Source organism: Eretmochelys imbricata, chromosome 10, assembly GCF_965152235.1.
Source record: "Eretmochelys imbricata isolate rEreImb1 chromosome 10, rEreImb1.hap1, whole genome shotgun sequence".
In the NCBI taxonomy this organism is placed as follows: domain Eukaryota; kingdom Metazoa; phylum Chordata; order Testudines; family Cheloniidae; genus Eretmochelys; species Eretmochelys imbricata.
The window spans coordinates 37,587,904-37,607,942 of NC_135581.1; the positions used below are offsets into that span (position 1 = coordinate 37,587,904).

At 44.9% G+C, this 20,039-nt stretch overlaps 1 protein-coding gene across 1 annotated transcript in view; it reads left to right on the forward strand.

The window, feature by feature from the left end:
* TBC1D24 (TBC1 domain family member 24) overlaps positions 1-14,443 on the forward strand; it is a 38,110-nt gene extending 23,667 nt beyond the window's left edge. Inside the window, exons 2-6 of the mRNA XM_077827417.1 lie at positions 1,137-1,295; positions 8,043-8,106; positions 11,347-11,442; positions 11,940-12,174; positions 13,820-14,443. Coding sequence (XP_077683543.1) covers positions 1,137-1,295; positions 8,043-8,106; positions 11,347-11,442; positions 11,940-12,174; positions 13,820-13,974 — 709 coding nt within the window. The 3' untranslated portion in view covers positions 13,975-14,443. The remainder of the gene's footprint in view (positions 1-1,136; positions 1,296-8,042; positions 8,107-11,346; positions 11,443-11,939; positions 12,175-13,819) is intronic.
* Positions 14,444-20,039: the final 5,596 nt, after the last annotated feature.

Here is a 20,039-nt window from a genome sequence, read left to right on the forward strand (position 1 = left end):
TCACCATCAGATGCAGATGCAATAACACTTTTTAAATCTTCTGTTATCATGGGTTTGAGTGGATTGATTCCTCCTTTTAACCCAGAATAATAAAGGATGGGTAAATGTATTGATCCTTGTATTGCCAATCCCAAGGGTTCACAAATCATGAGTCAGCCCCCCACAACTCAAGAGATTGGATTTTAAAATCACGAGATTTTAAAAAATAATACATTTGGGATCTTTTACTTTGGTTTCTGAGCGTATAGGGTGCACTCGGATCATGTTTTCAAGCTTATCTCTGCAACCATGAGGATGCAAAACTCTTTTTTAACAAAAGCAGAGATTCTCAATAATCCAATGACTTCAGAAGCCAGGGCTTTCCAAAAACACCAAATATCATAAAAAGAAATGGAGTACTTGTGGCACCTTAGAGACTAACCAATTTATTAGAGCATGAGCTTTCGTGAGCTACAGCTCACTGCGAGCTGTAGCTCACGAAAGCTCATGCTCTAATAAATTGGTTAGTCTCTAAGGTGCCACAAGTACTCCATTTCTTTTTGCGAATACAGACTAACACGGCTGTTACTCTGAAACCAAATATCATGAGACTCATGATAAAATTGTGGGGGATGGCAACTCTGATATCTATGCAACTCTTGTGTGACTGGGATATTTGCAGGAATTCTCAAATTCCACAAATACAAACAGGACTCGAGAGACCAGGAAGTGCCAGAATATTTGTGTGGACCTACTGTATTTTCTCCCCTGTGGGGTGCATCTCTCTCGTGCTGGTACTAGTGGGGCTATCCTTGAGTTGCAAATCTAACTGAATTTGTTTTTTTTAAGGTCCTGATAGTCCCCTGTTCATTCAAACATTTAGCTCCTCTGCACCAGCCATTGATAGCATGGCTGAGTAAGAGCTGCAAAGTTCTCTCCAGTAAAGCCACTAATAATTATGGATTCCACCAAACGGCAGCAGTGTTTCTTTCCTCCATCAAACCATGCTGTCCTCACCTCGTGGCCTGAAGCTTCAGAGAGCAGGGTACCCACCGAGGCATTTCCACTTAGGCATGTTCTCACGTTCAGCTGTCCCCTTTGTGTGGTGTTTGTGAGATTATCTTCTCTCTCTCAACGGTGTCTCCCATGTTTCATAGACAGAACGTGCACTTGGCAGTGCATGCTGAGAACTTCAAGTCCGAAATTGTCAGCGTGAAAGAGATGAGAGACATCTGGTCCTGGATCCCAGAGCGCTTTGGACTTTGCCAGCCCCTACTGCTTTTCACCACCTTGGAGCATGGCTGCAGCCTAAACAGGTAACCTAGTCTTTCCTATTGTACAAGGAGAAAAGAACAGCCAAACAATGCTAACTGGGTACAGAAATCCTCATCCAAAGCATGGCTCACCAAAATGTGCATCCAAAGACTATTATGGGAGTGACCGATTGCAAGTGCCAGGGAAGTCTGAATCTCTCCTCCCCCATCTCAGTTACAGTTAGCACAAGGATAGCTTCCAAAATTAGAGGCTATGGTCCTGCCTCCAGTTAGGGCTGGACTCCACTACCGGGGAGATCAATGCTGCTGCAATCGATGCAGCAGGGATCAATTTAGCAGGTCTAATGAAGACCCAGTAAGACCACTCGACCCCGGTACTCCAGCTGTCTGAGAAGAGTAAGGGAAGTTGACTGGAGAGCATCTCCTGTCGCCTCAGCGCCATGAAGACACTATGGTAAGTCAAACCTAAGCTACGTCGACCCCAGCTACGTTATTCTCGTAGCTGGAGTAGCGTAACTTAGATTGGCTTACCCTTGTAGTAAAGACAAGCCCTCAGTGTGAGTGCTAGTCCTGAATTTCCCCTGTTTGAGTGCTAACCATAGGAATTGTAGTTAATTCCTAGAATCATAGAAATGTCAGTCTGGAAGGGACCTCGAGATCTCATAGAGTCCAGCCCCCTGCACAGAGGCAGGACCAAGGAAACCTAGATTCATAGATATTAAGGACAGAAGGGACCATTATGATCATCTAGTCTGACCTCCTGCACAGTGCAGGCCACAGAATCTCACCCACCCACTCCTGCGATAAACCTCTCACCTATGTCTGAGCTATTGAAGTCCTCAAATCATGGTTTAAAGACTTCAAGGAGCAGAGAATCCTCCAGCAAGTGACCCGTGCCCCATGCTAGAGAGGAAGGCAAAAAATCTCCAGGGCCTCTTCCAATCTGCCCTGAAGGAAAATTCCTTCCCGACCCCAAATATGGCGATCACCTAAACCCTGAGCATATGGGCAAGATTCACTAGCCAGATATCCAGGAAAGAATTCTCTGTAGTAACTCTGATCCCCACCCCACCTAACATCCCATCACAGGCCATTGTGCCTATTTACCATGAATATTTAAAGATCAGTTAATTGTCAAAATCATGTTATCCCATCATATCATCTCCTCCATAAACTTATCAAGTTTAATCTTAAAGCCAGATAGGTCTTTTGTCCCCACTGCTTCCCTTGGAAGGTTATTCCAAAACTTCACTCCTCTGATGGTTATTTGTCTAATTTCAAGTCTAAACTTCCCGACGACCAGTTTATATCCATTTGTTCTTGTGTCCACATTGGTACTGAGTTTAAATAATTCCTCTTCCGCTCCGGTATTTATCCCTCTGATATATTTATAGAAAGCAATCATATCTCCCCTCAACCTTCTTTTGGTTAGCCTAAACAAGCCAAGCTCCTTGAATCTCCTTTCATAAGACAGGTTTTCCATTCCTCAGATCATCCTAGTAGCCCTTCTCTGTACCTGTTCCAGTTTGAATTCATCCTTTTTAAACATGGGAGACCAGAACTGCACACAGTATTCCAGGTGAGGTCTCACCAGTGCCTTGTATAACGGCACTAAAACCTCCTTATCTCGACTGGAAATACCTCGCCTGGTGCATCCCAAGACCGCATTAACTTTTTTCACGGCCATATCATGTTGGAGGCTCATAGTCATCCTATGATCAACCAATACTCCAAGGTCCTTCTCCTCCTCCGTTACTTCTAATTGATGCATCCCTAGCTTATAACTAAAATTCCTGTTATTAATCCCTAAATGCATAACCTTACACTTCTCACTATTAAATTTCATCCTATTACTATTACTCCAGTTTACAAGGTCATCCAAATCTTCCTGTATGATATCCCGGTCTCTCTCTAAATTGGCAATACCTCCCAGCTTTGTATCATCCGCAAACTTTATTAGCACGCTCCCACTTTTTGTGCCGAGGTCAGTAATAAAAAGATTAAGATTGGTCCCAAAACTGATGCCTGAGGAACTCCACTGGTAACCTCCCTCCAGCCTGACAGTTCACCTTTCAGTAGGACCCACTGTAATCTCCCTGTTAACCAATTCCTTATCCACCTTTCAATTTTCATATTGATCCCCATCTTTTCCAATTTAACTAATAATTCCCCATGTGGCACAGTATCAAACGCCTTACTGAAATCTAGGTAAATTAGATCCACTGCATTTCCTTTGTCTAAAAAATCTGTTACTTTCTCAAAGAAGGAGATCAGGTTGGTTTGGCACGATCTACCTTTTGTAAAACCATGTTGTATTTTGTCCCATTTACCATTGACCTCAATGTCCTTAACTACTTTCTCCTTCAAAATTTTTTCCAAGACCTTACATACTACAGATGTCAAACTAACAGGCCTGTAGTTACCCGGATCACTTTTTTTTCCTTTCTTAAAAATAGGAACTATGTTAGCAATTCTCCAATCATACGGTACAACCCCTGAGTTTACAGATTCACTAAAAATTCTTGCTAATGGGCTTGCAACTTCATGTGCCAATTCCTTTAATATTCTTGGATGAAGATTATCTGGGCCCCCCAATTTAGTCCCATTAAGCTGTTTGAGTTTCGCTTCTACCTCAGATATGGTAATATCTACCTCCATATCCTCACTGCCATTTGTCATGCAACCATTATCCCTAAGATCCTCTTTAGCTTTATTAAAGACTGAGGCAAAGTATTTGTTTAGATATTGGGCCATGCCTAGATCATCCTTAACCTCCACTCCATCCTCAGTATTTAGCGGTCCCACTTCTTCTTTCTTTGTTTTCTTCTTATTTATATGGCTATAGAACCTTTTACTATTGGTTTTAATTCCCTTTGCAAGGTTCAAATCTACTTGACTTTTAGCCTGTCTCACTTTATCCTTACATGTTCTGACCTCAATGAGGTAGCTTTCTTTGCTTGTCCCTCCCATCTTCCACTCCCTGTATGCTTTCTGCTTTTTCTTAATCACCTCTCTGAGATGCTTGCTCATCCAGCTTGGTCTACAAGTCCTGCCTATGAATTTTTTCCCCTTTCTTGGGATGCAGGCTTCCGATAGCTTCTGCAGCTTTGATTTAAAGTAATCCCAGGCCTCCTCTCCCTTTAGATCCATAAATTCTTCAGTCCAATCCACTTCCCTAACTAATCTCCTTAATTTTTGAAAGTCAGCCCTTTTGAAATCAAAAACCTAGTCGCAGGTTTAGTTTTGTTTATCCTTCCGTTCAGTTTGAACTGAATTAGCTCATGATCGCTTGAACCAAGATTGTCCCCTACAACCATTTCTTCTATGAGATCCTCACTGCTCACCAAAACCAAATCTAAAATGACATCCTCTCTAATTGGTTCAGCAACTACTTGATGAAAGAATCCATCAGCTATCACATCCAGGAAAATCTGAGCCCTATTATTATTACTAGCACTTGTCCTCCAGTCTATATCTGGGAAGTTAAAGTCTCCCATGATCACGCAGTTTCCATTAGTATTTACTTCATTAAAAACATTAAAGAGGGTTCTATCCATATCCAAATTAGATCCCAGTGGTCTATAGCACACCCCAAGCACTATCACAGGGGAAGCTCTAGTAGTTTTCTTCCCCAATGTGATTTTTGCCCAGACGGACTCTGTCTTATCCATTCCATCGCTTCTTATTTCTTTACATTCTACCTCATCATTGATATACAATGCTGCGCCACCACTTTTACCTTTGTTTCTGTCTTTCCTAAACAGCACATACCCTTCAATACCTGTAGTCCAGTCATGACTACTATTCCACCATGTTTCTGCTATCCCTATAATATCTGGTTTCACTTCCTGCACCAGTAGCTCTAGTTCCTCCATTTTGTTACCTAGGCTCCTTGCATTGGTGTACAAACATTTTAATTTTTGCTGTTTGGCCTCGCTCACATTCTGTACCCGATTAGGCACGGTCATCTTACAGCCAGTATAACCTATTAGACTGGTATCCACACTGCCCTTCCTTCCTTATGTCCATTCTCCTACCCACAGCTGTATCCTTTCTTACTTTGTTTTCTTCCCTCTCAATGCTAAAATCCGGCATGGAGATTACCTGGACATCTCCCCCAAATTCCTAGTTTAAAGCTCTCTTAATCAGTTGTGCCAGCCTCCATTCTAGAAGTCTATTTCCTTCCCTACTCAGATGAAGTCCATCCCGAGAGAACTGTTCTCTGTCCATGAACACCTCCCAGTGGCCATACATCCCAAAGCCCTCCTTATAGCACCGCTGCCTAAGCCATCTGTTGATAGTCATAATCTTGTCACACCTTTGTTGCCCTTCTCTAGGAAGAGGCAGAATCCCACTAAAGATCACCTGAGCCTCTATTTCCTTAAGTGTCTTCCCCAGCCTAGCATAGTCTCCCTTGATAGACCAACGCTGACAGGTGTTTGTCCAACCTGTTTTTAAAAATCTCCAATGATGGGGATTCCACACACTGCCTTGGAGGCCTGTTCCAGAGCTTAAGTATGCTTGTAGTTAGATATTCTTCCTAATATTTAATTTAAATCTCCCTTGCTTCAGATTAAGCCAATTTACTTCCTGTTCTAGCTTCAGTGGAAATGGAGAACAATTGATCACTGTCCTCTTTAGAATAGCCCTTAACATATGTGAAGACTCTTATCAGTCCTCCTCAGTCTTCTCTTCTTAAGACTAAACATGCCCAGGTTTTTAACCTTTCCTCATGAGTCAGGTTTTCTAAACCTTTTATTAGTTTTGTTCCTCTCCTGTCGACTCTCTTCAATTTGTCCCCATCTTTCCAAAAGTGTAGTGCCCAGAACTGGAGACAGCACTCCAGCTGAGGCCTCATCCCTGCCAAGTAGAGTGGGACAATTACCTCCCATATCTTATATACAACACTCATGTTAATACAACCCAGGATAATATTAGCTGTTTTCCCAGCTGTATCACGTTGTTGACTTGTATTCAGTTGTGATCCACTATATCCCCCAGATCCTTTTCAGCAATACTATCTCCTAGCCAATGATTCCCCATTTTGTAGTCGTACATTTGCTTTTTTTTTCCCTTCCTAAGTGTAGTACTTTGTACTTCTCTTTATTGAATTTCATCTTGTTGATAATACTTAGTCCTGCCTTGAGTGCAGGAGCCTGGACTAGATGATCTCTCGAGGTCCCTTCCAGTTCTATGATCTCAGACCAAATATCTAATTTCATAAGGTTGTTTTGAATTCCAATCCTATCCTCCAACATGCTTCCCACCCAAAGGTGGATTAACATTTATTGGGGCCCTTGGGGGGCAGGGACAAGGGCCAGGGGTTGCTCTCGGGCACCCCGACACCCCCCCCAGGGCAGGCGGAGGGTCTGGGGCTCCCCACCGCAGCCTAGGCTCCCTGGGCAGCTCTTACCATGGCCCAGCTTCGGCTTCTAGACTGGCCAGGGGACACCACCTCAAGGGGGAACAGGAGGAGCAAGGGGCAGGGCCATAGTTCTGTTACAGGTTCTACACAGGTTACGATGCTCCTGCAGTGCCCCCAAATTGGCTGTGGGCCCTGGGCACAGGCTCCATGGGCATCATGAGTTAATCTGTGAGTTTCCCACCCCTCTCAGCTTGGTATCATCTGCGAATTGTATAAGCCCCACTCTCCACTCATTATCCATGTCCCTAATGAAAATATTTAAATCATGTTAAGCCTGTTAGTGTGAAATTTTAACTGCTGTGGCTGGCTGGTTTGATGATGACCAGTCACTCACAAAGCTCTTACAGGTTTCAGAGTAGCAGCCATGTTAGTCTGTATTCGCAAAAAGAAAAGGAGTACTTGTGGCATCTTAGAGACTAACAAATTTATTTGAGCATAAGCTTTCGTGAACTACAGCTCACTTCATTGGAATGAATCCCTTGATAGATGAGCCCGAAAGTCCCTTCAGACCAATGCACACTGGGTCTCTGAAAGCTTCTCATTTCACATGATAACAATAAGCAGAGGTTGCTGCAAAAGGAAAGAGACACTTAAAAATATGCAGGATGAGACATAGCCTAGCAAAAACCACTTTCCCCAGCTGTCTTCTGTGAAGTTGCTTTTATCCCTGAAATGTGTTAAAATGGTACAGCCTAAAAATTAACAGTCAAAATATGTCAGTCTTGCTCTGTTCCCAAGACAAGTGAATTTGTTATAGCAATAACTTGTCATCAGATGAAAGGCATTATCCTTGATCTGATCCTGTATTGTTCACAGAAATGACAAATAAATGGGATGGGAGGTGAAGCTACCAAGAGTGAATTACCAAGAGAAACAAATAAGTGGGTTCCTTCATCTTCTGCCCCAGCACAGAGTGCCTGTGAGAGTGACAGACATCAGTGAGAGGAATGAGCCTCAGCATTTGCCTGTGGAGGCAGCAAAGTCTTCATGCACCATGACACCAACACACACGACCTGATTCTCTGCTGTCTGGTACCTTGCATAGCCATTTACCCCTGCGCAAAATGGTTGTAAAATGATGCTCTTCCGATTCGGTAGTGTCTTCCCCCCTCTCTGCTCAGGTGTCTCTGCAAGGAGCAAGGCAGTGGAGAATCAGGCCCGTAGTCTTTTTCAGGTTGCTGCTATCCTCTGCCTTGTATTATTGGAGACCCTGGCAGTGGTGCAGTCAGTGCCGAGCAATCATTGTACCTCATGCCAGCAAACAAATCTTAGGCTGGAAGGTAGTGCGGGCACTGCAGGTCACATACAACAGTTAATGTAAGCAGTGCGATGTTTGCTTAAGGAGCCATCTCTTCACATACCAGGTTCTATTCTCACAGCGAAGGACATGAACCAACTCTCCTTGTGATCAAGACAACAGCCAAAGAGGTAAGTAGGGTAAAAGGTAACTGAGGAAATGATGATGCCACATACCACCTGATTGCCTAAAATCCATCCTGCCCTACACAATTTATGAAACAATGAAAAAGGGGATGGTGTAGAAATTCATTTCTTATGGCCATATGCTTTTGACTTAGGTACTCGGTGTGGTGTTCACTAGCCATGAGGGACCTCCAGTAAACTTTATACCAGATTAAATACTTTAAGCGGGGTCCAGGTCTGGCATCCCCTTTGTTGTAGTCCATATGTAATGGTGGCAATGGTACCAGATTGCAGTAACTTCCACAGAGACCCCTGACATCCATTTTATTATGTACATGCCCTGCTAGGATGAGGACTGAAGTGAGAGCCTGTGGGATTGTGCTGAACTGGACATTCGTGATCCAGAGAAGGCATTTTCCTTTTGGTTAAGGATAACCTGGTACAGTAGCAGTGCTCAAAAGGGAAAGCAGTACTGGATTTCCTATTACACCAAAAAAAAAATTAGTGCTAATCCTGTGGTTGTGATAAAACCAAATGCACAATAGCAGTGAAATTTCTTAGAGCTCTGAGATGAGCCACTGCACAGGAATAGAGGTCCTCTGGTGACAGAGAGTGAGGGCCTGCTGCTAAATACTGTGTGGCTTTTAAAATTCCATTGCAATATTCAGCTCCTGCTGCAGGCAGCCTGTGCGTTTCTCTCTCTGGTTATGTCCTTGCTGGGTGGCTACACCAAACTCCTGCAGCAGTGGAGGCCTCATTGTGCTTTGTTGCTCACATATAGTGCCATTGCAGCCTGCAGGGGTCAGTTTCATTGGGTTCATTGGGTTTGTATGCAAGTAAATTAAAGCAGAATTTGGCCCATTGTTGGCACATTGGTGAGGCCTCATCTGGAGTACTGTGTCCAGTTTTGGGCCCCACACTACAAGAAGGATGTGGATAAATTGGAGAGAGTCCAGCGAAGGGCAACAAAAATGATTAGGGGTCTAGAACACATGACTTATGAGGAGAGGCTGAGGGAGCTGGGATTGTTTAGCCTGCAGAAGAGAAGAATGAGGGGGGATTTGATAGCTGCTTTCAACTACCTGAAAGGGGGTTCCAAAGAGGATGGCTCTAGACTGTTCTCAATGGTAGCAGATGACAGAACGAGGAATAATGGCCTCAAGTTGCAGCGGGGGAGGTTTAGATTGGATATTAGGAAAAACTTTTTCACTAAGAGGGTGGTGAAACACTGGAATGCGTTGCCTAGGGAGGTGGTGGAATCTCCTTCCTTGGAAGTTTTTAAGGTCAGGCTTGACAAAGCCCTGGCTGGGATGATTTAACTGGGAATTGGTCCTGCTTCGAGCAGGGGGTTGGACTAGATGACCTTCAGGGGTCCCTTCCAACCCTGATATTCTATGATTCTAATCCTCAGGCCACAGTGGCTAGGTAAGTGGCTGATGTGCCCATGGTATCCAGAGGAAGGGGAAAGAGTGCATCTGCCATCGTAAACTTTATTTGCCTCTTGGCCTATAGAGTGCTATTAACTCTAGTTGTGCAGCTGCTGCTGGCCTCTTCATGAAGAGAGCAAATAATGATCTGTTGTATGATCCCTTAGAAAATAAGGAAGAAGAGGAAGGAAGGGGAGAAATGTTAACAGTCTAAAAGAACACTGTCTATTTTCTGTTTTTTACTTTCCATGTTTATAATTGCCTCTTAGAAGCTTGAAAAAATAATTTACTAATTTCTGCTCTTCCCTTCAGATATTGTGTTGTTTTTTTTTCTTGCTTCTAGTGGAGCAAATTCCAGTATCAGGCCACCTTTTTGTTATCTCCTAGCCTTTTCTATGCTAGCAAAGCTACTCATTGCTAATGGGTGTCAGCAGTGGGAGAAGTTCTGCTGGTGCTGACATAGGCACGGGAACTAGGCATGTGGGGGGTGCTGCAGGGTCCCAGGCGCTGGCCCTGTGCCTGGGGCTCCGTGTCTGGGGCTCCGCACCAGGGCCCCACACCTGGGGCCTCGTGCCATGGACTCCGCTCCCTAGCCCTGCGTCTGGGGCTTGGGTCCTGGCCACTGGCCGTGCTCCCAGGGCTCTGCATCTGGGCCTCTGCTCATGTGGTGCTGGCCGCGTGCCTGGAGCCCCTCACCCCCCCACACCCCCAGCTCCCAGGCTCTGCTCCCATGGTCCTGACCGCTGGCCCCGCAGCTGGGGCTCTGCTGCTGGCCCCGCATGCGGGGTCCTGGCTGCAGGCCCCATGCCTGCCCCCAGTCTTTACCCCCTTACCCCTGTCTGGGTCTCCCCCTCCCAGAAACACGGTACTGCTCTCAGCCCTAGCTAGGGGTGTGTGGACAGGGGTAAGGGGGCTGGCTGTCAGCACCCCCACTACTAAAAGGGTTCCAGCACCAGTAGGTACTGTAGGAGATGTAACTGCATGCCTAACCTAGCATGAATTGTGCTGAATGTGTGAAACCAGGCTTTCTGACAGTCTAGAGTGGTGTATGTCCTGGGCTATCTTAGAGGTTAAACTGGGCTCAGCACCAATTCATCTGCACCTGTCCCTGATGCCCATTGTTGGCAGTGGGAAATCTTGCTAGTGTGGACGAGATTGTTGAAGGCAGCAGACATGCTTGTAGTTCTCTGGGATTATTGCCTGTTCGCAGCTGCTGCATAGTCAACAGTCTCATGTCTCTGATATGAGTGTTGATGCTTTTGGTACCAAAACAAGGAAGTGGCTATTTGGCTACCACAATTTCATTTTCTTGTTACTAGGTCTGTCTGTGATGCTTCTTCCTGTGGTACTTACATGCCCACCCACCATCACCATAGTATCTGAGCACCTCACAACATCCCTGTGGGGCTAGGCTGGGTTATTATCTCCATTGTACAGATTGGGAACTGGGGCACAGAGAGGCTAAGTGAGTCACACAGGAAGTCTGTGGCAGAGCAGGGAATTGACCCTTGTTCTCCAGAGTTCAGGGCTAGCACCCTATCCACTGGACCATCCTTCCTCTCAGAAGTGGTGGATGTAAAATAATTTTTAAAATTTAGAATCTGCAGGCCATTCCCTAGCTGATCAGAATCTAGATCTAGCTTTAGGTCTAAATTACTTGTGCCCTCTTAATCCACTGATCTTGAGACTTTCAACATTAAACTACATTAGACCTTGAGTTGTGGGCTCCAAAACCTTTTGGTATCAGTGAATTTAAAATACCCTGTTTCTTATTAGTAGTAACTGGTGACAAGCCTCCTGACTGTGACCTTTGCTCTAGGTCTGTGGCGCTTATTTGTCAACTGACTGGAGCGAGCGCAGGCGAGGAGGGAATAAACTGAGTTTCTTTGGGACTGGAGAGTGCTTTGTATTCAGGGTAAGTAGTAATCGCAGTTTTGCCTCAATATTGAATGGAGATGACTGGATTTTAATAGCTAATCAGTAACACCCCTTTTCCATTTAGAGTGGAATATATGGGCTGACAAGCTTGTGATCCAGCCCATGCCCTTCTGGCCTTAAAGTCTATGGAATTCCTTATGAAAGGGTAGGAGATTTCCTATTCAATTTTATGGGGAGGGCCTTTCTCCTGAGTACAGAATGATTCTCACAAGACCTGGGCGTGGATGCATGCCATATGTAGTAAGGTAATTCAGAAACCACCACGTATTACCAAGTCTTATTCTCAATCCTCTACAAGGCAGAGGTCTTTCTGGCACCATTCCTGTCCATTATGCCAAAGGGTTAGTCTGAATCACTCACCAGCGGTACTGGCAGTGTCTGAGCAGCTCCAGGGCTGCTTCGTATTCAGAACCCTCAGTGGAATGGATGCTCACCAATTGATTCCTGGCTGTCTTCTCTTCTCCTCTCACCTAGTTGCAGCCAGAAGTGGAACGCTATGAGTGGGTGATAATCAAGCACCCCGAACTGGCCGTGACTGCTTCTGAGCCAGGGGCTAAGTCCACGCAGGTTTCCACTGTCCTGTCCTCCAGCAGCATCCCCTCGGACTCCTCGGATCGTCTTTCCCCCTTCCTAGCTGCTCGTCACTTCAACTTGCCTTCCAAAACTGCTTCCATGTTCATGGCTGGCAGCAATGAATGCATCATCATAGGTAAGTCTGTGCAGGATCCATGCAATTATCCTGCCAGTCTTCCTGCCTATCGCAGCAAAAAATCAATCAAGCTGTTTTTAGCATTTATGTCATTCCTACTGTAGCTAGAATGAGAAAAGTGACTGTGAAAACATCCTGCTCTGCCAAATTTTGTATCAAAACTTGGATATCGCACTTGTAAAGAGAAAACATTGTAAGGACTAGATGCTGCAGGCACAGCTTCACCTATGGTCTGCTGCACACGTGATTGCGAATAATTCTGGAATATGGACTTAGCTGGCAATGAACTGGTGTTGAAGCACGAGGTGAACTACAATACAGCAGCTTGCTCTGCTGCAACTGGAGTGCGTCTACAGTGCTGCTAACTGTGGCAAAAGCCTATTGGCTAATAAAGTAGTCAGTTATGATTGGAAATGCAGGCAACAGTTATGTACTGAGAAGTTTTCCCCAGAACAGTTTTTCTGACAGCCACAGTTTTAAAGTGCATCTACTAAAGTCTGATAACAGGGTTGAAAGAGACCTGCTTTGAGAGCATCTAGTCTGATGGTTACCAGATCAAGACTTCAGCTTTAATATCTAGTGCCTACTGATTCCTATTTAGTAATGTGCATTATAGTCCACTGTGGGGTGGGCTGCTCCAAACTCAACCAGCTCACAATACAACACGAGCTGAGTTGAAAGCTAGAGAGCACATGACAACTGGAGACCAGTGATGGTGTATTGTGGCTCATCACAAAGTTCTGTTATTAAGGGAGGCGGTACTAGTTACATCCATCTTAGTGCATCAGATTTGTATGTGGGAATTACTGTCTAGTCCGGTCTCTGACACAGAACAGGATTTCCACTGGAGTGACCCCTCAAGTGTGTTTTGCCTTATCTAACTGCCTTTCTTGTGTAACTGCTCTTCAGACAACACCCTTCATTTTGTTTTGACTGGGAGTCTTTGTCATCTCCATCCCAACAAGTATGTTTTTCATTGGTCTAAATTAATTTAACTGAATTTCTTGTCCCTCTAAGATCTGTGCAATATTCTGTCAGTCTGGTCTCTCACAGATCTGATCAACATGCAGTAAACTTTGGGATATCTTTTACAATGATCTAGAAGATTGTACCAGTCCCTTTTAGTACCCTGCTTTGTCCCGCTCCCCAGTTTGATATTGCTCATTAAGTTGTCCGAGGGATTCTATCTTGATTTGTCACTTGTTCTGTTTAATTCAAGTTCAGATAACCAGTTAGTAACTTACTGGAGCCTTCTTTTTTAAAAACATGAAAATAAAAAAATCAATGAAGTCAAGCAGGTGTGGAGTCAGTCTGCCTGGGTTCAGAGTAGCAGTCATGCTAGTTTGTATCCACAAAAAGAACAGGAGTAGGTGCCACAAGTACTCCTTTTCTTTCTGCCTGGGTTGTCTTCCATGAATTTGCCAAAATGGTCACTTGCAGTTCTGCTAGCTTCATTAGAATCCATGCATAGAAACAAGTGTCCTTCGTTCTAAAAGACAGCAGCTGAACATCGTGGTGGGTCTTCCTATATTCCAGCTGTCCCTGGAGGTAAAGGCCATCAGACCCCTTCTCTGTGTAGCTGTAAGTTTCACATCCTGAGAAACACAAAAGCAATGTAACATTTTTGTTCTTCCTTTCTCTGTAGGAGGTGGTGATGGCCAGGCCCTCTACCTTGATGCAGACCTGAACCATGGGAGAACCAGCCACTGCAATACTTTCAATAATCAGCCACTGTGCTCTGAAAGCTTCCAGATCTCTGCCATGGAGGTGTGGGGCTTCAAGGACACCATGAATGCCTGAGGCGATAACCATCATCAAAACAATGAGCCTGTCAAACATCTCAAAATTCTCAAGACAAATACTAATGCAAAAGCCAAGCTAGCACAAAAATTCCACTAGGCTCCTAGCTTAGCTATTAAGGAGCATGCTAAATGCAGGGCTTAGTTGTTTACTGTTTCTCCTTATATGTAACATGTAAAGTGCTAGGTGGTGCATCTGGTTAATTCCTTTTACCTCTGGCAAACTGGGTTCAAATCCTGATTTAAGTAACAAGTGGAAATGTGGGTATCTCATTCTAGTCCTGAGTGGATGTGTATCCATATGCAATCAGTCTCTGAGGCCAGGACTGAAACAGCAGCGTGTTGCTCATCAGGATGCAGGTATATTGGCAGAGCTGTGTGTGGCTTGTACAATGCCTGGCTTGTGCCAATGACATCAGTTTGCCACTTGCAGGGGAAGAATATTGGTTTATAAAATATTTGACACAGAATATTGGTTTATGAAATCAATGGCTTTCTATAAGTAGACTTTGCATATGGGTCCACCCATCAGGCAGATCCATGTATCCATTTTCAGCACCCTTTCCTGAGCAAGTCAGCAAAGCTTCTGAAAGGAACAAAGACTAATAGTTGTCTTTCCCCACATCTGAAAGCTAGTGTTCTTAATCTGCTTACAAAGTCTGCCCCTCTGTAGGAAGCATCCAGTCTGGGAAAGCACTTCCTCAAAGGCTGACTTTCTGTTTACATTCCTATTACATATCAGAATCATGACTTCCAATTGTAATATTATGACTCACGACTCAGGCAGCTAAAAGCCAACAGGCTATATGCAGGGCACAAACTCTTCCCCTTCTTCATGGTTCCTGGTAGCTGACATGAGATTTTGCACCAGTAGTGATAACAGGCCAGGCAGAAAATTAGCAATTGGATGCAGAAACACAATGCCTTCTCCAAAGAGAAGCAGATAAGGGTGGGCGGAGGGGAGAGTACCTACAGAGATAGAAAATGATCTCATCTATCAATTCAGTCTTGTGTCTGGGAATGTACTAGTTCCCCAGACAGGCTCTAGGGGTTGCTGTTTCTATAGCACTTGAATCTGCCTATTGACTGGAGAGACTAGTGCTCTCTCAGTGTAAAATGCAGCCATGCTTTGCCAGTAATGCCTCATGGTATAAGTTGGACAGGTTAAATAGTCCTTTCTTCTTGCCTGACAGTTCTGGCAGCATTTCTCCGCAGACACGCTTCGTGACTGGAAATGATTTCCCATCGCTTGACACACGAAGTTAGCAGTCCAGTTTTGAGACTTGTCCTTTCCTGGCTTAGTCTGTGCATCTCAACGGAGGATCAGTGTGAGCACGTGTTAGAGAGATTCCTCTGAGTACTTCAGCAGAGTGATCACTAGTGAGGGGGAGTTCTGCAGCCAGATGGAGGGAAGAGAGAGCACTGTTTCCTCACCAGGTATATAGTGACACCAATTGCATTAAAATAGAGAATCTTGAATATTACCTTTTTTTAAGGTGCATTTCTTTTATAAAGGGAGATCAAAATATGCAGTGAAAAATCAGTGGCCCAACTCTTAACTAGGCTGGCCAAGATCTCCTCAGAATCCACTGGCTCAGATGAGGCTGGCTAAGACTTACTTGCCCGGGCCACATCTAAAGGGACTGGCAGACAGTTGTGTGACTTTGGCAGGGCACTGCCTCTCAAGAACCCACTGGCAAAGGTTAGCCTGGAAGATGAACAGCTTCTTGTGATGCCATTGTTGGAAGCCCTTCCATAAGAACCCAGGTCAGTAACGGATTGTGGATGCACCCTTTTAAAATGATAGATGAACATCAAACAGTCTGTTTGTAATCAGAATCTTTCTCTTGTTGGTGCAGAGCAACATCACTTACTCCTGCAAGAGCTAGTAACGCCACAAGCACTCATTGTCCTTGCCCTGTGTATCCTTGCAGTGCGTCGAATGTGTTTGGAGAGGGCAGCTGTCATGTGGCTAACCCAGAATCCTGGGCCCTGACCTTACTGAGTAATGGCTGCAGGAGCAGACTCTCATATTCTGGCTGAAAAATATGCATTTGTCAGTGTTAAATCTGAACAAATATTCTGTTAGAATCTTAAGCAGCTTTGGTTCCAGCTTGTTTTGCTGCTCACCTTGAAAAGGCCTCCCTGTGCCTGTGAGTATAGATGCCATTGACTGACAGCCCATACCGTCTGACATGCTGTGGACTTTGCAATATTGTGTTCAGCACATGGTGGAAGCACATGGGAGGTGAATGAAGTTTGCCTCTGCTTAAAAGATCAGTTTCCAGATTTGAATTGATTGAACTAAGACCCTTTTATCTTCCAAGTGATAGTGTGCACTAGCCTTAGGGCGCATGTTCACCCCCATAGTTGCACCATTCAGGTTCTTAAATGTCAGTATTAGCAACTGGCTCAGCTAGTAAAAAACAGTTCATTTCAGTGCCCCCTTAAGATCAGTCAGCAGGAGTTTCCATCCCAGATGGCTTATAACATAACTGGTCTGAGGAGCTAATTCCCCATTCCAGGCAGGGTTCTGGCCCTAGATCAGGGGTGGGCAATATTTTTGGCCTGATGTCCACATCAGGGTTCCAAAACTGTGTGGAGGGCCGGGTGTGAAAGGCTGTGCCTCCCCAAAGAGCCTGGACTGTGCCCCCTCCCACTTCCCATCCCCTTTTGGTGCTTAATGGCATCTTATCAATTTCCTTGGGCAAAGGATTCATTCAGAAAATGCACTGAGTACCTTGGGGGGAGGGGGGGCTCTCAAATATGTTCTCCCCTCTGCCTCATTCTTCCAGCTTGTGTACAGTTTGTTCTTAGCCGTAATTTTCATGTAATTAAAATATCACTTGTCCCTTGAGCTCTGGGTTGGCAAGAGTGGGAGACTTTCACATTCAAGCAATTCTTAAGTCTGTCTGCAAAACACATCCAGAGACATTCTGGTTTTCTTGCCTTCCCCAACCTCTCCCACTCCTGCCCCACTCCTCAAATAGCATCTACAGAATCCTCCCCCGAGACTGCTAGGGTGGAAATGTAACCCCAGAAAACTGCTTGAATAGAAGACAACAGCAAACTCAGCTTTAGAATACTAGGCTGGTTTTTCAAAGAACCCTCTGGGAGGTAGGCACCCAAATCCTACTGAAAGTCACTGGCATTTGGGCATCTGCCTCTTAGCAGCAATGAAAACTCAGTTTTGACCTTTGCCAGGATTGCGTTGTGTACAAGTAGCAGATGCCCTTAATGCTTCCACCATGGAGGGCCCACAAAGAAGTCCCGAGGGTATTTCTACGCTGCAGCTGGGAGGTGATTTCCAGCACAAGTAGACAGACTTGGGGTAGCTCAGCTCAATCTAGTGCACTGATAATAACAGTGTGGATGTTGTGGCTGCAGGTCAGGCTATCTACCCCAGGTTCAGACCTGCGGGCTCGGGCAGGCTTGGATTTGAGTGGCTACCCCGAGCCGTCACCTCTCCCACAGTGTTCACACTGCTATTTTTAGCACATGCACTGGAGCTGAGCAAGTGCAAATGTCTGCCTGGGCTGGGGATCACACTTCACACAACCTATGCAGATGGCCTGTTATCCTGTTTCTGCAGGTGACCATAGCAGAGTCTTCACTTCCTTCTTAAAGGAGCTCACCACATTGGGTAATGGGAGTCTGGTGAGTAGCTTCTCATGAGGCAGTCCATGTCTAGGCATAAGCCTTGCAATTTGAGAGAAGGGGAGGATACTCTTAGACTTGGAACAAACACTACCTCACCAGGGTAATTGGGGGAGGGGAAGTTGCAGGGAAGGGGAATTGATGTTACAGGATGTTCCGTGTGCAAAAGGGTTCCACTGCCTGAATCCCACTTCTGGAAGCAATGGATGACGAGTCAGTGAAGCTGTGCTAGAAGTAACTTCTCCCCTTGCCCAGGTGGGTGGGGAAACTAGTGACACCTCTACTGACTGCCATCTGTGTTCATAGGACTCTTAGGAGGAATGTATTGCAGAAGCAGTTTTTTTAACCAGGATGTGGTGCTAAAAGATCTCATTAGGGTGAGTACTTGAGAAATAAAATCCCAGAAGACCAATTTAGTGTATGCAGGTCCGGCACCGGGATAACCCAACCTGACCAAGAAGCCACAACAAACATGCAAGAGGAATTGTATTATACAAAGCTGTCTTTTGTATTCTCCTTTTGTAGTTATTCCATAAAAACTAATGCTCCTTTTATATGTAAATGTTTGTGTATAATATTTCTTTGTGAGCCTAAGGCAGCTCAGAGCTGTGGTGCTATGAGCTGAGGACCTGTCCCTTCCTCTCCAGTGGCAAAGATGCATCTTCTGTCTGTGATTAAAAATTGATGTTAAAGAGAAATCCATCCAGGTTCATGTAAATCAGTGAGCGGTGTTGTATATGTTACATGCAGAACTCTTGGGGTTGGGTACATAGACCAGTTTTTGAGAAGACTGCTAGAGTGGGTGGCTTCTCAGAGATCAGGGCTCCAGCTGGGAAGGGTGTAGTATGATGAGTTACTTTACTGTAACTCTGAACAGCCTTTGACGACATGTCCCTTTGGTGGTGGTATTGTGTGTTATCAGTGCCCTTCGATTTATGCTGTTGGTGTGGAGCTACGGTTCTGGCTGTTGAGATGTAGCCGCTGCTCTTTAAGAGCATCTCTAGCTTCCTGGGAACCCATTTCTGAGTTGTAACTTTCTATTAGACAGACGCTTTCTGGGGATGGGGAAGGCCAGAGAAGACTAGAACAACCACCCACCTCCCCTAGGCATCTGAAAATGGGCTGAACTCACTGTAAATAGCCTCTGACCTACTTACAGCACAGAAACCAACAGTTACGCTACCCAGGGTGGCTGTGTCTCTGGAAAGCTAATTGCTCTCTGATAATCATGCACTTTTTGTGATAGTCACCTTCCATCTTCTGTCCCTCACCAGAGAGGTGACAGACAAGGAGCCTCCTTGAGGGTTACATTCTCTTCTGTGGAGAATATAGACTGAATGTTACTGAAAGGGTTAAACTTATATCAGCAGAAGTATCTTTTAGCCCCCAAAAAATAATTTTCTTGCATATCAAATCAGCTGCTAATCCCAGCATTGGTATGTTTGAAAACAGTACCTACTGATTCACCTCTTTCTATTTTTGGTTTTAAATCCTGGGGAATCTGAGTTTACACTGCCTTTGTGTCATCAGAGCTATGCTCTGATATCACAAATGGGCAGGGACCAAGACCTCACCTGAAGCTGGGGCAGAGGGAAAAGTTAGCTGCTGCAATCCACATCTGGAATCCCGCCCCAGGCACAAAATGCATAGAGGGCTCAGATACAGTCTCATCACTGTGTGATAACAGCTCTGTCTTCTTAGCCAACTCTTGGTTTGAGATGAATTTTGTACCAGTCTGTTTGTAGGTGATATGAATGCAAATTATATCCTGAGTGACATTTTTCTCCAGGTGATTGCAGTGCTGTCTAATTGTGACTTTCCAGGTCATGTAACTATGCCCTCCATTCATGTCAGTGTTGAATGTTTATGTGACTGCACAGAATTTGTGTTGAAGTATTAAAATAAAATTTAAACATACAAGCTGTTGGCTTTACGCTTTCAGCAAAGCTGTCTGGTACAGATTTCTCGTTCTAAAGCCAGATTTTGTAGTAGGCACTTGCTCTGCATCATGAGACATAACCACCTTCAAAAGCTACAAGGAAGAGTTGGTGTCTCCATTTAACAGATTGGAAACTGAGGGACAGAGATTAAGTGACTTGGCCAAGTCACATAGGGAGTCTGTGGCAGAGCAGAGAATTGAGCCCAGATCTCCCAAGTCCCAGTCAGGCGTGTTAATCACAAGACCATCCTTCCTCTCCCTCTTTCCAGGTGGTTTATCCTTGGCTGCACTTGTGGTTAAACAGTGTTCAGCACCAGTTGCCAGTTCAGTTACATTTCCTGGATGAGGTTTGAGTCCAGCTGCCCTCTGAGTATCTCGTGTCATCACCACTAAGTGATGATCTACACAACACATTGTGCCCTCATTAACACCTGGGCAGCCCCATTGTCTTCAGATTGTTCTCAATCAGT